Source organism: Sylvia atricapilla, chromosome 2, assembly GCF_009819655.1.
Source record: "Sylvia atricapilla isolate bSylAtr1 chromosome 2, bSylAtr1.pri, whole genome shotgun sequence".
Lineage (NCBI taxonomy): Eukaryota > Metazoa > Chordata > Aves > Passeriformes > Sylviidae > Sylvia > Sylvia atricapilla.
Window position 1 is genome coordinate 41,553,459 of NC_089141.1, and position 19,361 is coordinate 41,572,819.

The 19,361-nt window shown below is 39.9% G+C and overlaps 1 protein-coding gene across 1 annotated transcript in view; it reads right to left on the bottom strand.

Moving 5' to 3' along the window:
- Window positions 1-721: 721 nt before the first annotated feature.
- LOC136357601 (exophilin-5-like) overlaps window positions 722-19,361 on the bottom strand; it is a 35,438-nt gene continuing 16,798 nt past the window's right edge. Inside the window, 11 exon segments of the mRNA XM_066313021.1 lie at window positions 722-2,342; window positions 2,345-2,926; window positions 2,929-3,492; window positions 3,495-3,548; window positions 3,551-3,607; window positions 3,610-6,378; window positions 7,940-8,020; window positions 8,023-8,065; window positions 9,628-9,676; window positions 14,240-14,384; window positions 18,546-18,703. Coding sequence (XP_066169118.1) covers window positions 1,081-2,342; window positions 2,345-2,926; window positions 2,929-3,492; window positions 3,495-3,548; window positions 3,551-3,607; window positions 3,610-6,378; window positions 7,940-8,020; window positions 8,023-8,065; window positions 9,628-9,676; window positions 14,240-14,384; window positions 18,546-18,703 — 5,764 coding nt within the window. The 3' untranslated portion in view covers window positions 722-1,080.

The window sequence follows — 19,361 nt, forward strand, 5'->3', positions numbered from 1 at the left end:
GCCAAGTGCCCTCTCAGGCTGCCCCAGGTGCTGCTGCCCTGAAGGAGCCCAGTGGTTGCAACTGCCTCATCCTGAGACCAGCCAAGCAGAGGCAGCTGCAGAACTTTAGGACCTCACAAATTGTTTTGGTTATCTTCTCACTACTAGGACAATAAAGATTCAACCTATGAGGTTGATACAGGAAATCAACAGGCTAAATCTTTTTATATTTTTAATTGTTAAAAGTGTCTGACTTTTAATCCAAATTAACCTGTTTCTAAGTCAAAGACAGAAATCTGGACAGTCATGTCATCTGTAACCAAAGCTGTGCTGGTATGAATCTTCCATGTCTGGAAATCAGATTTCCATGCTCAGGTGTCTTTCTTTTGGTCAGTTTCTCAGTGCTGTGCCCTGTGTTGAACTTTTCTCCTACACTAGAAGTACTTTTGCAATTCACATTGCTCACTGCTCTTGCAATGCTGAAAAGCCCTGGTGTGGAATCTGCCTCAACAGCACAGCAGAACAAATGCCACCAGGACATTGCTGCTATGCTTCCCAGGAATGCAGAAAAAGAACATTCATGCAGAATATGCTGTAAAGATTTAAGATGTTTCATTTTGAGAGGATATTTGTTCAGTGGGAAGGATTATCATGCTTGATAATGAGGAAGATCAGAAAATCAGCAAATTATCAGCAAAATAACTTCTTGGTTGTCTGTTAAGTTCTGTAAGAAAAGCAGCTCAAGCTAGAATTTATCCATTCCAGCACTGCATAGCTGGCAGGAACCTAACTACTGCTTGCTGACTCAGAGGAAAGCCATCCCTGGACTTACACTGCCCAAAGCTCCACAGCTGTTTATCTTCTATTATTTGGGGAAGGGATTTTTTAACATTGTTTTTCCCTGCTAAGAGAAGCAGGAAAGGTGAAGCCGCACATTTAATCCAGAAGTCAAATGCTCAGCTAATATAACATACTAACTCCCTGAAACTAAGGAAGCTGTACCAATTTATAGCAGCACAGGAATGGGCTCAGCGTATTTGACATGTTTTTGCCTGCCCAGAAACTACCACACTATTGTGCTCTCTTAGTACCACAGTCGCTTCATAGCTCTGATTCTTTATCTATCTCATCTAGGTAATATTCATCATCGGTGGTGGTATCACTGTCTGAGTCCGAGTAAGCGGCTGGGTCCTCCACGTAGGCATCAGTCAGCTCTCGGGGGGACGAAGCAGCTGATGACATTCTGCTCCCAGCAGAACTCGAGCTCAGAAGCTCAGCCCTGTTTATAGAAGAGCTCTCTGTATCTCTGAAAGCACCAGGGTTATTAAGAAGACATGGTCTCCATAATCGCCCTTCGGTGAGTGACCTCTTGATATTTTCCAGGAAAGCCAGTTGTTGCTCTTTGCCAAATATACCAAATTCCACAGAGGGATACATTAAATTCCTAGTGCTGTAACATTTTTCATCATCTGATGCCCAGTTTTCATTCTCATCACAAGACAACAGCTCTGAGTAAGATTTAAATCTCTTCCCATGTATGCCATCTTTGGGGAGAATATTGCTTCCCGAGGCAGAGGTCTCAAGGGGATCTCGGGCACAAATGCCCTCAGAGAGGTGACGCTCACGCTGACTTTTCGCATGGCTCTTGCGCAACTGATAGCTATTGAGGTTGGCGTTTTCTAAGCTGAGAGGCTGAGAGGTATTTTGACGCTGACCAAGCACTGTCTGGGAAGTCAAGTTTTGCTCTGGACATGTGTCTGCCTGCAAGCAGCTATTAACATAGGTGTTGGAGTTTTTGTCAGTCAGAAGTGGCGGGGGAGGAGCGCAGGCATGACGGCTAGCTCTTCCTTTTTCTTCATTCAGTGGGTATGAGGTAGTAGCACTGGGAGTGATGGGCTGGCTTTTGCTTTCTAACCTGAGATCAAGTGTTTGGAAATTCTTATTTCTTGTGGCTACTGCTTTATCTGGAAATAGGGTTGAAAGTCTTGGCTTATTTTCCACTTCCACTGCAGTTTTTTGAGGACTGATGGCTTCCTTCTGGGTGGATGAACTTGTAAAAGTCCTTCTTTTGGTGTTAACAAGCAAAGAAGAATCATTCTGATTTTCAGTCTTCTTGTTATCAGCTGTTCTTGGTCTTGGAGTATTCTTGTCAGAGTTCAGACTGTGATTCCGATTTTCATTGTCCAGCTTCAGGAAAGGCTGGTGGGAATCCATTGAAATCAATGAGTCAAGGGACATGTTGACATCTAAAGAAGTAGCACTTCCATCATTCTGTGAAAAAATGTTACTTATGTGTGGTTTAGGGGGTAAATTTTTACTTGAAAATTTACGACTTGTTTTGTAAACAGCTGCCAATTTATTTTAATTGAAGGTCTGTTTTTCCTTTTTTCTATATCTTTGACTTTGTCACTTGTGCAGTTGGAGAGAAGCTTGTTCTCCTCTTCTTTATTCTGCATTGTGTTCTGACCTTGTGTAACCCTGGGGACTTTATTGTTCAGGTTGCCCTCCCTATGCCTCTCTGATTCCTGAAAACCACTGTAAACTTCACGCATATGAGAACTCTGTGAGTTTTGCTCTTTTTTAATTTTTGAATTCTTTACTTCATCTGTATCTGTGCTAGCCACTTTGTCTAGCTGAAGTAATGGAACAGCACTGGATGCTGTGCTTACCTCAGATGCTTTGCTTGGAGACTCTGGAAGCACTTTGCTACAAAAGTTTAAACCATTCTCTTTTTTTCTTGAACTGTCAGCCCTTAACTGCAGTCCACTAAATTTATTATTACACAGAGGGGTGGTTCGGTGTCGGACATCTACTCTCTGTGTAACTTGGGTACTATCCCTGTATACATCTTCCATAGGAGAAAGTGGCCCATCAGCATGCTCTGTGTTACCACTCCTTCCAAGGGAACTCTTCTCTCTGGAGCGGAGGAATAAACTGTTCATATTTTCTTGTTCACTTTTGGGGGCTGAGAGCAACTTTCAGAGCTTCTTTTCTGTACAATATTTTTATTTGTTGAATTAGAATATAAAGGATTCTCTAAATGTCTGCCTGGCTTGGGAGGGGTTGATAAAGTGGATATTTGTGGTGTGGCTCTTTGTAAAATTTCCTTCTTTTCTTTTACATTTATTTGTGCCTTTTGGTTGCTTGAAGCATTAGAAATGGCCTTACCTAACTTATCCACTATTGCAGTGGACTGTGAGCCACCAAAAGAAATTTCTTTTGTCACCACATCAGAAAGTACATTTTCTGCTAATGAAAGATATGCTGAATTATCTTTCTTGTTAGGTACCACACTCACTGACCTCTCAGCGCTAGGGGATAAGTGAGAATTCTCTTCTTCACTATCAACAACAGTTCTTAAATTCTGAGGTGTGACCAGAACTGGAGATACTTGGTCAGAAGAATATGAAGGCACTTCCTTTTCTGAAGTAGTAGGGAAAAAATCATTTGCTAAACTCACATGACCTTCATTTTTCTTGTTTTGTATTCTTGGTGACTGAGCATTTTCTTGGGACAAGGTAAATCTGCATCCTCTGCATTATCTCTAAAGAGGCTACAAAATGTTTTGAATGCCTCCGTGGTAGTGTGTAATAAATTGAAACTAGTTCATGATACTTGACATGATCTCATCAACACAAACTGTAAATGTGCTTGTGGTTTTATATTTCTGCAAAAAATTACCCCTTTCCTTATAATCTGAAAACACAGAGGATTCTCTTCTACTTCGATGTTCACATCTGTCTGTCAGATCAATTGATCTACTACTCATTGAATCATCAATATTTTTGGTTAAAGGACTGTGGTAATCTTTGTCACCTGTGGCAGCATTTAATGATGCTGATGTTAAAAAGGAACGTTTTGGATCTAAACAAGACACATCTCTTTGATTAGAATAAGAGGTGTCAGCTCTATGCAGAGCTTCAGACCTTAAACAATTGTAGGTTGTTCTGCTTTCTCTAGGTAAAGAGATGGGCATCTCTGACATAATACTACCAGCAATGCTAGCTGATTTTCTAGGCAAAGTGTAATAAATAACAAGGGGGTCAGAAGATTTGGAGCTGTTCCTGCCAGGGGAGCCAGTAATGCTGCAGCTACTGGTATGTCTTGGTGAGCTGTCTTGCTTGTGAAACCTTCTAACACAAGGTGAAGTACTCTTCATTTTTTCAGTTCCTTTTTCAAGGCAAAAATAACTTAAACTATTTTCTGAGGTATTGGTGTCTCCATCAAAGCTATGCCTATAAATATTTCCAGAATTTCCATTTTGTGAAGAACTAGTAGTGAATTGTCCATTGCAGTCCTTAGTAACTAAAGTGCTTGCATTTTGCAGTGTTTTCTGTAAAATCTCTTTGCTAAGACCTGTTCTACTCACTTCAGCTCTTTTCCCCACCTCTGCTTGAGATTCAGTAACAGTGCAATTTACTGAAGAGCTAGTTAGTGTTCCTAAGCATTTAGCATTGTCTTTATGAGAAAGTGCTTGAGGAGAGTTTTGTGAGAAACTAGATGAGTGCTCAAGAGGAGAGGACAATTTGCCTTGACAGTTTGCTAATTTTTCAGTGGATAGAGCAGAAGTAACATTCAGTAGTGAGGACCGTCTCTTTGGAGTAGCTTTGTTAGGGGCTTCTGCATTCCAATTATCCTGTTTGATACTCTCTCTTTGTGCTGCATAATGCAGATTATGTTCCCATTCTTTCTGACTTGGAAGAAAATGTTCCTTCCTGCTCCCATCAGCTGGCAAAATACAGGGAGGATGACTGAACACACTGTTGGGTGGGCAATCATTTTCCTTCATTTCTACATTTCTATTATCACCACTTGATGTACAAATTTTTGCAGTATCTCCTCTGGCAGTGGCTTGGGTTTGTCTCTTCGATGTCATTGTGTTAAAGAGAGATACATCTCTTTGCCACATGGCAGAAGCAGGGCTGTTAGAAGAAAAATTGAGTGTATTGATGTAGCTTGTATCTGCTTGTTGAGGAACTGACTGTAACATCGTGTCTTCATCTGGCTGTTTCACACCTTCAGCCTTTTCCAGGTGTGTAAAGTCTGCCTTAGTGCAGCTTTGGGTAACAACAACTGAATTCCTGTTCAGTCCTGTAGGTTTTGGTTGGTCCTTTGAATTGGGAAAGACTGACTCATCAGTTCTGATACCAGATGAAGAAACAGAAGAGTTACAACTTAGCCAAGGCTGACAGCTCTCAGTGAATTCTGAAAAATTTCTGTTGGGACTTCTTGTCATCCTTTTGATACTTGTATTTTCTGGAGAGTACATGTGAAAATCGTTCTGCAGGCGCTGTGAACCAACTTGGCATCTTGTATGTGGCCACTGGTGGTCATTTAAATTAGCCATAAATGCTTCAAAGCTGGCATCAGGGGAAAGAAACACTTCATCACTGTAACACTGAGGAATATCAGCCCAAGAAGGATAGCTGTCTTTTCTTCCATAAGAATTTTTCTGGTTTGCATACAACCTGCCATGAGAAGAGGTATCTCTACAGTAGGATCTAGAGAGATTATTTTCTGATTTGTATAAAGGATAGTTTTCCCAGTTATCAAAGGGCAAGGGAGAAGCAGCTTTGTCAGGGCAACTTATTCTACTAAAGCAATTACTGCTTGAAATAGATCTCCTATAGTGGTGTTTTGACTGGTAACTTGGGTACTTCTTAGTTTCTTGTAAAGAGCTGGGATATCTACCATGGTCTGTAGCATGAAACTCCATCAGTGATTGAGTTCTAAACATTGTTTCTGGAGTTTGTTCTGAAGAGTCTGGTGTGTTGTTCCATACAATGGAAGACAGAGGAATTCTCTTTGGGTTCTGTCGCCCAAACCTTGGTACAAAACCATTCTTGCTCTCCCTTGTCAATGGATGCTGTAAACTAGATGCTGATAGCTGATCAGAAGATACAGATGATGGACATCTCCGAAGGGAACACACAGAGTAACTTCTGCCAGCTGTATCCCTGTTCATACAACCCTTGTGCCTAAATCCACTGTTCTGTGTGACAGAAGGGGGATATAAGCTCCCTTCCGAAGAGCGTCCGAAAGAAACCGCAGACAGCCTCCTACGGTGCAGACGAGGATTTCCCTCGACTCCATCACCGTAGCTGCAATCTTCTTGAAAGGCTGCTTGGTGCCAGTTTATATATGCACTATGTAACTTCCTTGGTCTGATGAAAATCTTGTGTTCGTCTTTGGCCCTTAGTGTTCTCAGTCCATCTGGGAAAAATGTGCTAGGCACGTCACTCCAGTCATTTCTCTGTTGCCCTCTACTAGCAGTCTGCCTCTTTGAAGTAGGGAATGCACTACTACTTTGGACATTTGATGCACTGCTAGTAGAAGCTGTCCTGTCCAAAGGGTCTTGGGTTTGTTCCTGGGCCAGCTGGTCATCCAGATCACTTAGAACTGCACAGAGAAAAAAAAAAAAAAAAAAAAAGATACTTGGTTTTATTTTCTTTAATAATCTTCTGACTGTTTATGTTAAAAAGTTTCACGTACTACGATAATAATCAGAACTGGCTTTTAAAGGGATCAGCTTCTCAGCATTCAAAACCCTTCCCAAACCACACATTCTTCCTCCATAGGACCTTTCAGCAGTCACCTATTATGACTACAAGAAAAAAAATGCTCTCCTCCATGACTGCTCTTTATGTTAATGTTAGTCTTTATGCTGATTCTCACTCACACACTGTATATGCATGTGTGAGTAAACCTTCCAAATATAGTCTGTAAGCAAAAAAAAAATCCCTGTAAAGAATTCACTAGGCAAGTATGGACCTTTCTGTGCGTTCACAAAGCACAGTTATGATGTAACTATACGACAACAGAATCCTGCAAACTGTCAAACAAGCATATTCAGTAGTTTGGCATGTCCACTGCTTGTTTCATTCATAAAAGTAGTTCTCTTCTGAATTTTATGAGCACTGAAAATGGCATTTTTCTGGATTAAAAAGGGTAATTAAATAGTTAGGAAGTTGTGATTCAGTCTAGCAACAAATATGTATTTATATAAATATATAAAAGCAACCTCATGAACTGGAATTAAACACTATATAGCTCAATTAACCAAGATATTCAGTCAGAAGACTGACAGCAATGTACTAAAATACTTTTTATTGTTGAAACCAATTATGCCTTTGTCAATTGTATTCTTCTGCTATTCTGAAAACACCACACATAATATACAATGGATATGATTGTTTTGTTACAGAATTTCCTGATCCACTTAAATACATAAGACTGAACAATCAGTCATTACAGATCTGTGCTAACACTACAAAAGCATTAAGAAAGTATTGATAAGTATATATAGTTGGAATAAAATGTAATCCAAAGGTACTAAAATTCTCCATTTTTCCTAAGTTTCTCTTCAGCACACAAAAAAGAAGACTCCTGAGAAACTCAGCGTAGAACAAGAAAAAAGATGAGTTGTTTCTGAGTCTTCCATTGGGAGGACATGAGCCAAGCTAAAAAAGAACCTGCAACTCTTGATCGGGGGTATAAAACAGCTCTGAAAAAACTAAGAGAATGCCATAATGCCTCTTGCTTCTGTGGTTTGTGGCTTTACAGTTTATAAAACCAGGCCCAGTAATTCATCATTATCAAAATTATGCATGCAGGGAACTGGGATAGAATTCTTACATAACTATATGTCTGCATCTAAAAGGAGCAGTATGCACCTTCTGCTCCTGGCAGAAACAGCAGAGACAACTGCATACAGTTACATGGGATTCTTCTGAACTGCATCAGTATGAGATGAAATGCATTCTAAGAGTGATCACTGACATCTCCTGAAGTCAATGTTGGAGTAGACATTCTGCTGTCAGACAAAGACTACAAAAGTAGCCACTCTGCTAGAAATGAGGCGTGTTTTACAGCCTGAGCTTTTGCAGAAAACTCTCTTGAACCACAGTCACTTCTAGTAACAATACTATCAAAACAATACCAAATAAGGACACACACTTACCACTGAAAATCTCCTTCTCTAGCTGTTCATTCCATTCCAGTGTACTTTTCTCCATTGCTTCATTTAGGTTTGTATCAAAAGATGACCACTTGTGTCAGTTGATATTGGGGAATTACACATTTCAGCCTGTTGAAAATTGTAAGGTAACCTGGTTTCAGTTCTACATGTAGGTTCAAATCACATTTCACATGTCACATCACAAATTGTGTCACAAGCCCCAGAGGTGAGCAAACTCTGCCAGTCCATTACATAATGTATTATTAACATACACAACTGAGGTTTGTAAAATTGCATGCATTTTATAGGCTTCTACACATACTATAAGGGGAATTACTCATCTTGTCCTCATCCTGAAGCATGTTTTGGATAAGGGCATAGTTTACTTATTTTATCCAAATACATCCTTATTGCATTGTCTCTTTCACTTTAGTTTTCCACAATCACTTCTTCCTTGATCTGTGTATTTTAAAATTCACACACTGACCTCCCAACAGAGATTTAATAATTTAACACTACAGTCCACTACATTTTCTTATTGCAAGACAGCACTTAGTGGAAAAAGTGGAGAAAATGTCATCCTATTGCCCAACTGTGTTTGGATTACAGTTTAAACTGAGAGGTTCTACCCCACGCTATTTCTCTCAGCTCACAGTCTCAGATGGTGGAAGTGCAGACAAGTGTTTAACTGCTGAATTGTTTTAGCTGAAAGTCTTCCTCCTTTTCTCAAAAAACCCACCCTACTACTTTTTTGTTCACCATATTCATAACATTTTACTCATCTTGCTATAATATAGCTTTATATTATATGTTTATATAACAGACAGGATTCTCTGATAAGATCTTTGCTCAGTCATATATTAATATAGATTATCTCTTTGTTTTTGAAATATGAGAGAAGGGAGGTGACCAGTTTACATCCTCTGTGCCTTTGATTATACAGTGTATACCTTCTTAGTCCCCTCTGTGGTTATACCATCCAACTGAAGATGAGAAAAAACATGTTAGTAATGCAGGGTTATAAAGTAATTAAGATAGAAAATATAATCCTTGGAAGAAAATCTGATATTTCAACAGCATGCACTTAAATTACATCAGAAATAAATCTCTTGTTTTATCCTTAAAAGGAGCTTGTGCTTATAAAATGGAATAACCACCCATCCCCCCCAAAAAAGCCCAAAACAATCCTACTCAAAATTTATATTTACATGGGAACTCTATGCATGGAAATATTGCACAAGAGGTTCTAGCTTACTGCCTGCCCAAGCTGGCTACTCTTTTTCATCATTGTACAAATGAAATGAAACAAAGTAAATACACTAGATTATTGTTTCAGTGTGAGTTTTGATCTATTTACAGGTTGGTTAAAGTTGCCAAAATTCCTGAAGGTCTTGACCTAGGAAAAGATCCATGCAATTATTCTGTCATTATGAGAGAAGTGAAATCTGGCAGAGCTAGATGTAGGGCCTAGCTAAGAAAACTTTGGACTTTAACAGACAGGCTCAGTCTACTACATGCAATAAGCTCAGTCTACTACATGCAACAACACAGACATTTTACTCAGCATTTAAAACAAGAACTGCAAGAATACTATTTAAACAGACGTTAAAGCAACAGCCTACACCAAGGGGACTAGTTTTTGAAAAATCTGTATTTAAACATTGCAAACAATAAACTGATAAAGTACTTACCGTGGCCATTTCTTCCACTTTTGAGGACGGGCCAGCAGAACTGTCATATCTGTAGGCAGAGGGATTTAAATGTTGGCTTTGAAAAGGAACATGATGTCGTTTCATCAGGTAGCAAATATCCAGCAGCTTCTCATTTTAACAATTATTGAGAAGCATCTGAAGAAAACTTGCTCTATGAAGAATTCTGCCCCCTACCCCTGCCAAAATCCTACAAAAATAAAGTGCTGGGAAAATGTACCACTCAGTTTGGCCTTGTCAGCTTGCAAATTTCATAACTGCACAGCCAAAAATGAACTCAACCTACTGACATCTCACTGTCTGCAATAGCCATAAAGTAGCTGTTTCAATCCTGCATTATGGTAAGATGGTATTTGTTCTTTTTCCAAACAAAAATAATTTTGTAGGTAATACTCATAGCCTAAATTATATACTTGGTAATCTCTGAGTGGTTTGCATCTGGAATTTTACTGTTTTTCTCTTCCATTTCACTCTGCTCACATTCGGAGCTGTGCTCTGTCCCTGCAAAGGAGGAGAGACAGACAGCAAATTTGGTTTGATGTGAACTTCAGAACTTGCTGCTACTCACCCAAAAACCCCTTTTATTGACCATTTTTTAAGACATGGTAGAAGGCTCATCTGCTTTCCTAAGCTATTTAAGGCTGCAAAGGCTTGGCAGAGAACTGGCTCGAGCGACCATGAGTAATGCAATTGTTAGAACAAGCCGAGAAGCCTTGAACATAAAAAGTACTCTGTTCGATGGGGTGACTTGCAGACAAAAACAAAATAAATGAAAGAAACACGAACAGGACTAGACTTCACTGAGTTTATTTGAGTCTGCAGATCCTTGTTTTACTAAGCAAAAGCAAACCCAGTCCCTTCAAAAGCCCTGAAGGAAATGTTGTTCAGCCTGTGCTTATTGCCAGTTCTTCTTTGTCTCAGAAACTGTTTTTTCCCAGGAAGTTAATTCTTGGGAGAAAATGAAGTAGGGAAAGATGGTTCTGCTCAGTCCTGTTTGTCTTCAAGTCTTTTTGAATGACCTTGTTCTTAGGTTCTTAAAACCTCCCTGTGCTCAGTAGTCTACTTTATTGTGCTTCAACAGCAAGTACAAACCGGCTTGTTGGCAAGTTCTTTGTGGCCCAGCCTTTCTTCCTGAAGTGCTTTGTCATTTGTTTGCAATGTGCTTGCAGGCAGGGAAGAACAGTTGAAAGGTGCAATTTGTTTTTGCTTCTGTAATTGTGAACTGTAAAACCAGGATTCCTCTCTGACATGGGGTCCAACTGAAACCAAACAAGCCTGTTGACTTCAGCGGGCTTAGGATTTGGTCAGACAGTCTGAATCTGAAATTCCTAATTTTTTCTTGTAGCTCAGAATAAAAACAGCCATTAAAGCAGAAAGCTACCTCTCCTTTTGAATGAAGCTTACGGAACCAGAACTCAGAAATGTATGTAGCTTTTCCTTTAAACTTAAATAAAGTTGTGTTTTAATGCTTCTAAACCAAATTAAGGACAAAACTTTTGTTCCAGAGCTTTTACAATGATTTCCTGCAAATTAAGTTCAGTAAAATCCTGTGGCTTAGCAAGTTACCTTAGTTTTACTTATATGCATAACAAAAATGCAAAAGCTTTGTTAGAAGCTTTCTTCTTGTGCTTTATTGTGCAAAGCCACTCTTTGGCGAAGCCCAAGAGTGCAAAGCTCTCCTCGCTTGATGTTGTATTAATTGACATGTTAGTTAGAAATGTCAGTTAGAAATGTCTTCTGATAGTCTAGGCAAAATTTAAATTTTCATTTGCACCTCTGGCATTATTCTAAATTCATCTGTGTCTTTATTGTCACTGTTCTCTCAGAAATAACTGGTCCTTGCATCCTGCTTTATTTTTCTCCCTGCTAACTTACACTGACGAGGTTATTTTAATCTTTTCCCTATGCCAATCCCTCCATTTCCCAAACTGCCTTATTATTTTCTATGAACTGTTTAAAATTTTCCAGCATTTCAAAATTAAAGTTTTTCTTACTTTCAGAGAAATACTGCTTAATTTTAGGAAACAGTAATTCAGTTTCTGTTTTGGTTAATGGCACTGAGCAATATTTACATTATTTTGCACACAATACATATGCACATACTTGTAAATATTGTCTATTATTCATAAGCAGGAAAGAAGCTAAATTGATGTTCAAGTTCAGAAATATTTGCCATCTGGAAAATACTCCTCAGTATGGAAAATGAGAGATTTTATACTTTCCTACTTACATACTTATGTACTTTTTAATGACAATCAAACATAAGATTAAAAGTAAAAGATGACTATCACTACCGGTGATAATAATAAAAATCCATTAATTAAAATCTGCTGCAAATTAGTATTTCCACAGAGGCAAGGCACCTGTCTTCCCCAGGTTCCCACCAAGTTGTCTAATGTCAGTATATTCCATTTTCTCCTATACTTCTCTTAGCAGTACTACATAAGAAGCCAACTAAAAACCAAACACATAACTCATATATGCTGAAAGCACAACTAAACAGCATTTTTGTCCAGGATGAATCATACTTACATATTAGAAAATAGTAAGGATGAATTCAAGAACACTGACACCTTTGAACCGAAAGTGATCATACATTTCACTGATTTCAGACTACAGTTACAAACCTTTTATTAGCATCTTCTGCATCCCCATGTAAGTGCACTCCTTCCTGCAGCATCCATCATTTATTCTCACAGTAGAACACCACGGCAGCTGATGAAACTGTCTCTCCAGAACTGAAAGGACCCTCTAACCAGCCATTAATGTTTAGCCATTGAAAAGCTTCTGCCAGTTAGGCTTACTTACAAGGATTTACAGTGCTGCGTCCTATAGTGTTTCACTAGCTCTCCAAAATAACTCTACCTGGTGAGAGGCAGATTATTTCAGTGCTTTGCCTATGCATAAAGCAAACCACATGCCACGGCAACACCTAGAAGAGGGTGGGGGAAGTTTTCAACAGAGAGGCGTGACTAGAAAATGTAGCAATCAGCTCAGTTACACGTCAGGATTGACTTGTTTATTTTTCAAGTTATGCTCGGTCAGAAATCAAAGGCATCTGAGCCTGAGATACGATAGATTTTCCACGGAAAAGCCAGATAAACGCACACAAGAAAAGCTGATGTAATGAGTAGGCATGGTTTGGTTTTTTTGTCTTCTTAAATTAAGAAATCATTTCAGTGCTTAGATTCTACAGCAAAGCCTCGACCTTCGTGTGTGCATTGGCTACTTCACTGTGCACCACGATAAAGCACCCTTGAAATCTGATTCTCAGTTACACAAGTGTCCCTTTATCATTCAGGGAAACTGTGGCCCAGCATTTCTGTGTTCCAGGATGAGGGGCTTTACCAGGTCACAAGAAAGAGGAAGGAGAAGATGACAGGTATGAAGCAACGTTAACATATTCTAGCATATTCTTTTTCTATGTTGTGTTTTTATGTAAGGGAATTGTTACCAGTGAACATCCACAAAGCTAACCTCACAGCCCCATCACAAACCTCTCCTTAAATCTCCTGCTTTGATACAAACACTCCACAATAGCAAGCTGCTCTGTTACAAAACCTACATATCAGACTAATCATAATTTCTTTAGAGGCTTGCATTCCCTGTCATTGTTTATTACAGCTGTTCCTTGCCTTAGCATCATGCAGGCAGGGAGCCCCAGGCACAGACCAGAATACCAATCTGAGACTCACTGAGTGAAAATCAGCTTGTTTTACCAAAGATCTTGCACCTTCATACTTAGATTTCACAGCATCGCACAGTGCAGCTCTACCAGTGATTGCCAGTCCCAAGCATTACCCTAAGATGTACACAAGAATAGTAGGATTTCACTCACGTGTTGCTGACATACGGCCATACAGGACAAAAGTTAAGAAAGAACAGGCAGCCTAACCAGCCTGACTGTCCCCCCACCTCTTTCCCTCTAAACAGCAGCTTCAGCCCTGGGAATGGCAAAGGAGAAGGATGTTCTTCAAACAGCTGCTCCAGAGCTGTACGTGAGACCATCTTTGGTTCAGATCCAAAAACCAAAGCAAACCAAAGTACTGAAACCAAAGCACAGAAGGCAGAAGTGCCAAGAGCTGTCCGGTTTGCCTGGCTGGAGCAGGGCTGCCTCAAGCTGCCTCTGGGCTAGAAGTGGTGGGAACTGATGCAGCAGAGCTGCCTGGGGCCGGGACTCTCTGCCATGACTTGGGAAAGCTATGCTTTCCTATTCTATCACAGCCATAGGGCACCAGATCCCCATGCACCTTACACCGTGTCCTCTTGAGAGGAAATTGAAGAGGATGCAGCTGCTCCTAAGTCTACAGTCCTTCATATACTTTAAGTCTTTATGCAAAACCCGAACAAAATAGGTTTAGCCAAGAGACTCTACCTACTACTTGTGACTTAGTCGTCTTCTGACACCATACAGATAATCTCTCATTAAAGGGTCAAGTAAAATTCCAGTCTTCCCCATGAGGTGAAAAGCAAGAGACTGGAAAAATAATTTAATAAAGTTTTCTGAAACTTCAGAACTTTTCTCCTAAAACACAGAACAATTCACAGAATTTTTTTTAAGCTGGAAATAATGTATGTTCTGATTATTGCTCACCGTGGCTGCTTCTGAGTCTGGGTTTTCCTTGATTTTCTAAAGGAGGAAAGCCAAGCAAAAGGTGATCTGAACCCCAGAAATGAAGCTGAAGTGTTCTTTTGTGCTTGAGAATTTGTGCGGGATGACATTTTGATTTCTTTATGATCTAAAAATGTGATAAAAAGTAGATTTACTTCAAGTTCTTAATAAATACAGTATTAAAATATACATAAATGTTATGTCTTCATAAACAATTTTCTTTTGCTTACCTTTTATGTCAGGAAAATCCAGTTTTGACATTTTGGACAGACTATGTGACATACTGGTTTATAATGATTAACTAGAAGACAGAGAAAGATGAACAGGTCTGAAGTTTCAAAAGGCATTATTGGTTTTGGGCGATGCATGTGAGATACATGAGGCTGATCTTCACAAAGTAGTCAGCACTCAGTCACTTGAAAACCATACCTGTTTTAAAATACAGGCAAACCAAACATTTGAAAATTGAGGCACCCACAATCATTACTCACTTTCTTTTTACATTTGTAAGAAATATAAATGTGACAACCCAGAATATACTATGACGTAACTGACTGTAACGTACATAACACTAACCCTGACTAACGTGTCCTTTGTATCACAGAATTCCTTACAGTGGAATTCCTGTGGCCACTGGAGTACCTTTTTTTCTGCTACAAACTGCAAATCACATCTGTATTTTCAAGGCAAGATATCGTGAATGATTTCTTTGGGAAGGTTATGGCTTTTTTCTTCAAATTGAACATAAACTTAGTCTGCCTGTAAAAGCAGCTGGCATTTGGTGGGAAGATGAAAATGAGTATCGCTTACAGATAAGGGAAAGAAACTGCAGGATCTGCACCACACCACAGTGAAGTGGAGGATATAAACAAACAAGACCTCACTCAGGAATAAGGCAGTACATTTTTTTTTTCCATTTAAAGCAACACATGCCTGAAACAATACCACAGCCTGCAAATGGCTTATCCATTGACTGTAAGAGAAAGCAAACCCAGAAATTAGAGGAAAGTGTCATTTATAACAATAGCAAGGGGCAGCATTTTGGAAATTGTCCAAAATGAAGTGAATAATTCATGTCATGTGATTTAAAACCTGTGTGTGATACATGGCTTTCCTTTCAGTGACAATCTCTGTGTACTTCAAAATGCCACATTCTTTACCCTTTCAGAGCCTAATCACTAGGTGGCATTGACTTGACAATGCAGTTAACATCAAGAGAGTCCTACCAACACTCTGTCATAGCCAGGATGGTCTAGGGATGTAGACACAGCAAGGCTTGCAGGTACAAGTAGTTCCTTTTATTTAGCCAGCTTATACAGTTGAAAATATCAGACAAGTCTCTGAGGCACACAAGCCCTTTTTCAGATCTGAAATAGAAACAGGTTCTTTCAAAGTTAAATACCAGAGAACAATTACACAGAGTTTAGTCAATTAGACCATCTCTGAAAAAGCAAAATAGTAGGTAGCTGAGGACTAGAGGGGGTGTTGGGGTAAAAAGGTAAGGAAAGACTGATATGCTCTGTGCAGGTCTGTAGTACCAGGAAAATGTTTAAGGTTTCACTTCTCTTTTGAAATACATGACTCTGCTTCCAGTTGCTATGAGCACAAATAGGAAGAGCTCAATGAAAAACAGGCAGAAGTGTGAATGGAATAAAAGCATATATTATGCATGAGGACTATCTGGATAGAACATGAAAGACTACAGAATACCATGCTTTTTATAGAGACACCATGTTCCTTGTGCATGTTCATTTTGGATGGGCATCAGAACCTGTGAAATGAGATCTCAAGAAATTGCTTCCTGGTCAGGCCAACTTTTCAGGCTTTGACATTCACCCTGATAATGATAAGCACTGGCATGCCTTTAGACCTTTGTTACCAGAAGAAGTTTTCTATTGGTATATTCAAACCTTTCTCACCCAAACTCATCTACTTATTCCAAATGTCATTTAGGTGCTTTTATTTTTTTAAGAAAACTAGGCAAAACCAATTTTTTTGTGCTGGTTTTGGCTGGTATAGTTAATTTTTTCCGTAGTCTCTCACAAGAGCTATGTTCTGGATTTGTGCTGGAAGCAGTGTTGGTAACACAGGGATGTTTTAGTTACTGCTGAGCAGTACTTACACAGTTAAGGCCTTTCCTGCCTCTCACCCCACCCTACAAGCAAGTAGGCTCAGTGTGAACAAGGAGCTGGGACAGGACACAGCTTGGGCAGCTGACCCCAGCTGACCCAAGGGACATTCCAGACCATTCAGCACTGTGCTCAGAGTATAAAGCTGAGAGGAAAAGAAGGAAGGGAGGATGTTCAGAGTGATAGTGTTTGTCTTCCCAAGCAACCATTGTGCATGATGGAGCCCAGTTTTCCTGGGGACAGCTGAACACCTGCCTGCCCACAGACAGCAGTAACTTAATTCTTTGGTTTGCTTCCTTATGTGCAAGACTTATCCTTTACCTATTAAACTGTCTTTATCTTAACTCACGAGTTCTCTTGCTTTTAGCCTCCTGCCCATCCTGATGGGGTCAAGTGAACGAGCCACTGGGTGGTGCTTAGTTAATGGCTGGGCTTAAACCACAGGACTCCTTTGGGATGCCAAATATAGAGCTCGAAGTGTTTGAGATAACAACAGATCTCAGTGGAATGTGCTAGACTGAATTTATCACTATTGTCGATGTTTAGCTATTAATTGACAGGCTCCAGCACTTGCCATGGGGCTGGCTTGCCAGGCTGTATATTAGAGCCTAATGCTCCCTGGTGGAATGGTTATGTGCCATGGTTATGGTGTACTTCTGAAGGGATTGTGGCCAAGAATAAGTCCATAGCAGCTACACCTCGAAGCATCTGTGGCTGTGCATGTGGTCATGCTGGAGAACCTCAAAGTGTGTGGCCATGGATAAGACCACGAGAGCAAGTACTCCCCTGTAGGGACTGCAGTCGTAGGTAAGCCATGTCAGAGTTGGTGCATTTCTGAAGGCATTGTGGCCCATGGAGGAGGCCACGCTGGAAAAGGTGCACCTCAGATGGACTGGGGCTGTGGGTAAGTCCATGTCACAGCAAGTGTATCCCTGGAGAGACTGTGGCTCTACTTGGAGCAGGTATATCCCTAAAACACTGCAGTATATGGGAAAGTCTAAGCTGGAGCAGAGGCAAGGTGAAGGCAGTGGGGGGGCTAATGGGGATATACTGGATAGTGCGGGACCTGAGTGTGATGTAAATGGTATGGACTAAGGAGTAAAGAGTGTGCTGGGTTTGGCTGTGATAGTTAATTATTTCCACAGTAGCTAATATGGGGCTATGTTCTAGATTTGTACTGAGAACAGTGTTGATAATTCAATGTTTTCCTTACTGCTGAGCAGGGTGTACACAAAGCCAAGGCTTTTCTGCTTCTCACCCCACCCCATCAACAGGTGGATTGGGGGTGTACAAGGAGGTGGGAGGATGCCTCCAGCTGTCCTGATGGATATTCTGTACCATATGGCATCATACTCAGCATATAAAATCTAGGGGAAGATGAGGGAAGGGGGGGAACATTCACAGTGATGGCATTTGTATCATCAAGTCACCATTACATGTGATGCAGCCCTGGGGATGGCTGAACACTCCTGACCATGAGACTGCTGAATGAATTCCTTGCTTTGCTTTCCTTATGTGTGTAGCTTTTGCTTTATCTATCAACTGTCTACCTCAACTCACTTTTAGCCCTCCAGTTCTCACCCCCTCCCCCAGCAGGGGAGTGAGTAAGTGGCTACGCAGTGCTTTGCCACCAGCTGGGGTTAAATCACAACCTTTTTTGTACAATGCAGACATAACCACTTTGATTGGGAAACCACCACTGTCTTTACTGTAATTACAGCGACTTCATTTTGATTAATAAAGACATTTTTTACAGTGAGAACAATTAATCACTGGAACAGCCTCTTCAGGGACATGGTAGAGTCCCCACAATTAGAGGTTTACAAGATGTGACTGCAAATGGTGCTAAATAATCTCATCCAGGTTCCCTTTCCTATGAAAAACTGGACCTGAAGATCTTCTGATGTCCTTCCAACCTGGGCCATACTATGATTCTAACTACAGCATAACAATATCAAGGGTTTTCTGTTGTGGCTCCCATCTCTGCTTTTAACAGAATCTATTTAAAGAAACACACTCATTTTGAAAATATATCTTTGGTAACACAATGATATGGGAAGAAGCTCACTGCAATTTCAGAAACTCCTTAACTATTACACTCTGACATTGGTTTGGTGACCATTATTATATACATAATGAAATGGACAAATGCAACTCACTGGTGTTTTTGCTCTTCTTTAGCTGATACTCCAATGGTGGTTTTAACATTCTACTGGCATCAATGTAATTCTGAAATTTTCTTCTTTTTATTTCTTCAAACCATTCTCCAGTCACTCCTTGCAGCCCTTTTTCAGACTTCTTTCTCTTCAGAAGTTTGCTAAAAAGGAAAAAAAAAATAAGCCATTTTAGATATCACAGACCCATCCTTAGGAACTCTCTCTGCTGTTCATTAAAATATTTACAGTATATCTCTACATATAATGACTTTTACAAAGTCAGTGAGACATGATACATTCACAGCAATCACATAGAAGTTTTAGTGACAGCAACATTCTACAATTTAACAAATGAGACTATGGGACCAGGTTAAGTGGATGACTCTTTTGCTTGCATTATTCTCTTCCCTGAGGAAGAACATCCTTTTTCCTTGCAAGAATAAGGCAATCCATATGCATTCTAAAGCTAATTGAAAGTAAGATTAAGTTGATACAATAATCAGAATAAATAACACTCTAAATAAACTAATTTTTGAGATATTTATTCCCTCATTTAAGTACAAGCAATAACAAGATTATTTTTATTTTCTAGGGTAGATAACTGACGCCCTGACAGTGAGATGTCCACTATACATTTTCCATTCAAAGGAGAAGAGTAAACTGTGAATTCAGCTAATAGATATTCATGCAACATGTTCAACAAGTTTATCACATATTCCTCTTTCCTTGATGCATAGTGATTCTGACTCTGCTCAATATGGAGGCAAATAATAATGAATATGAATGTTCTGCCACACTGAGGTGTGGCCTGAGCAAGCT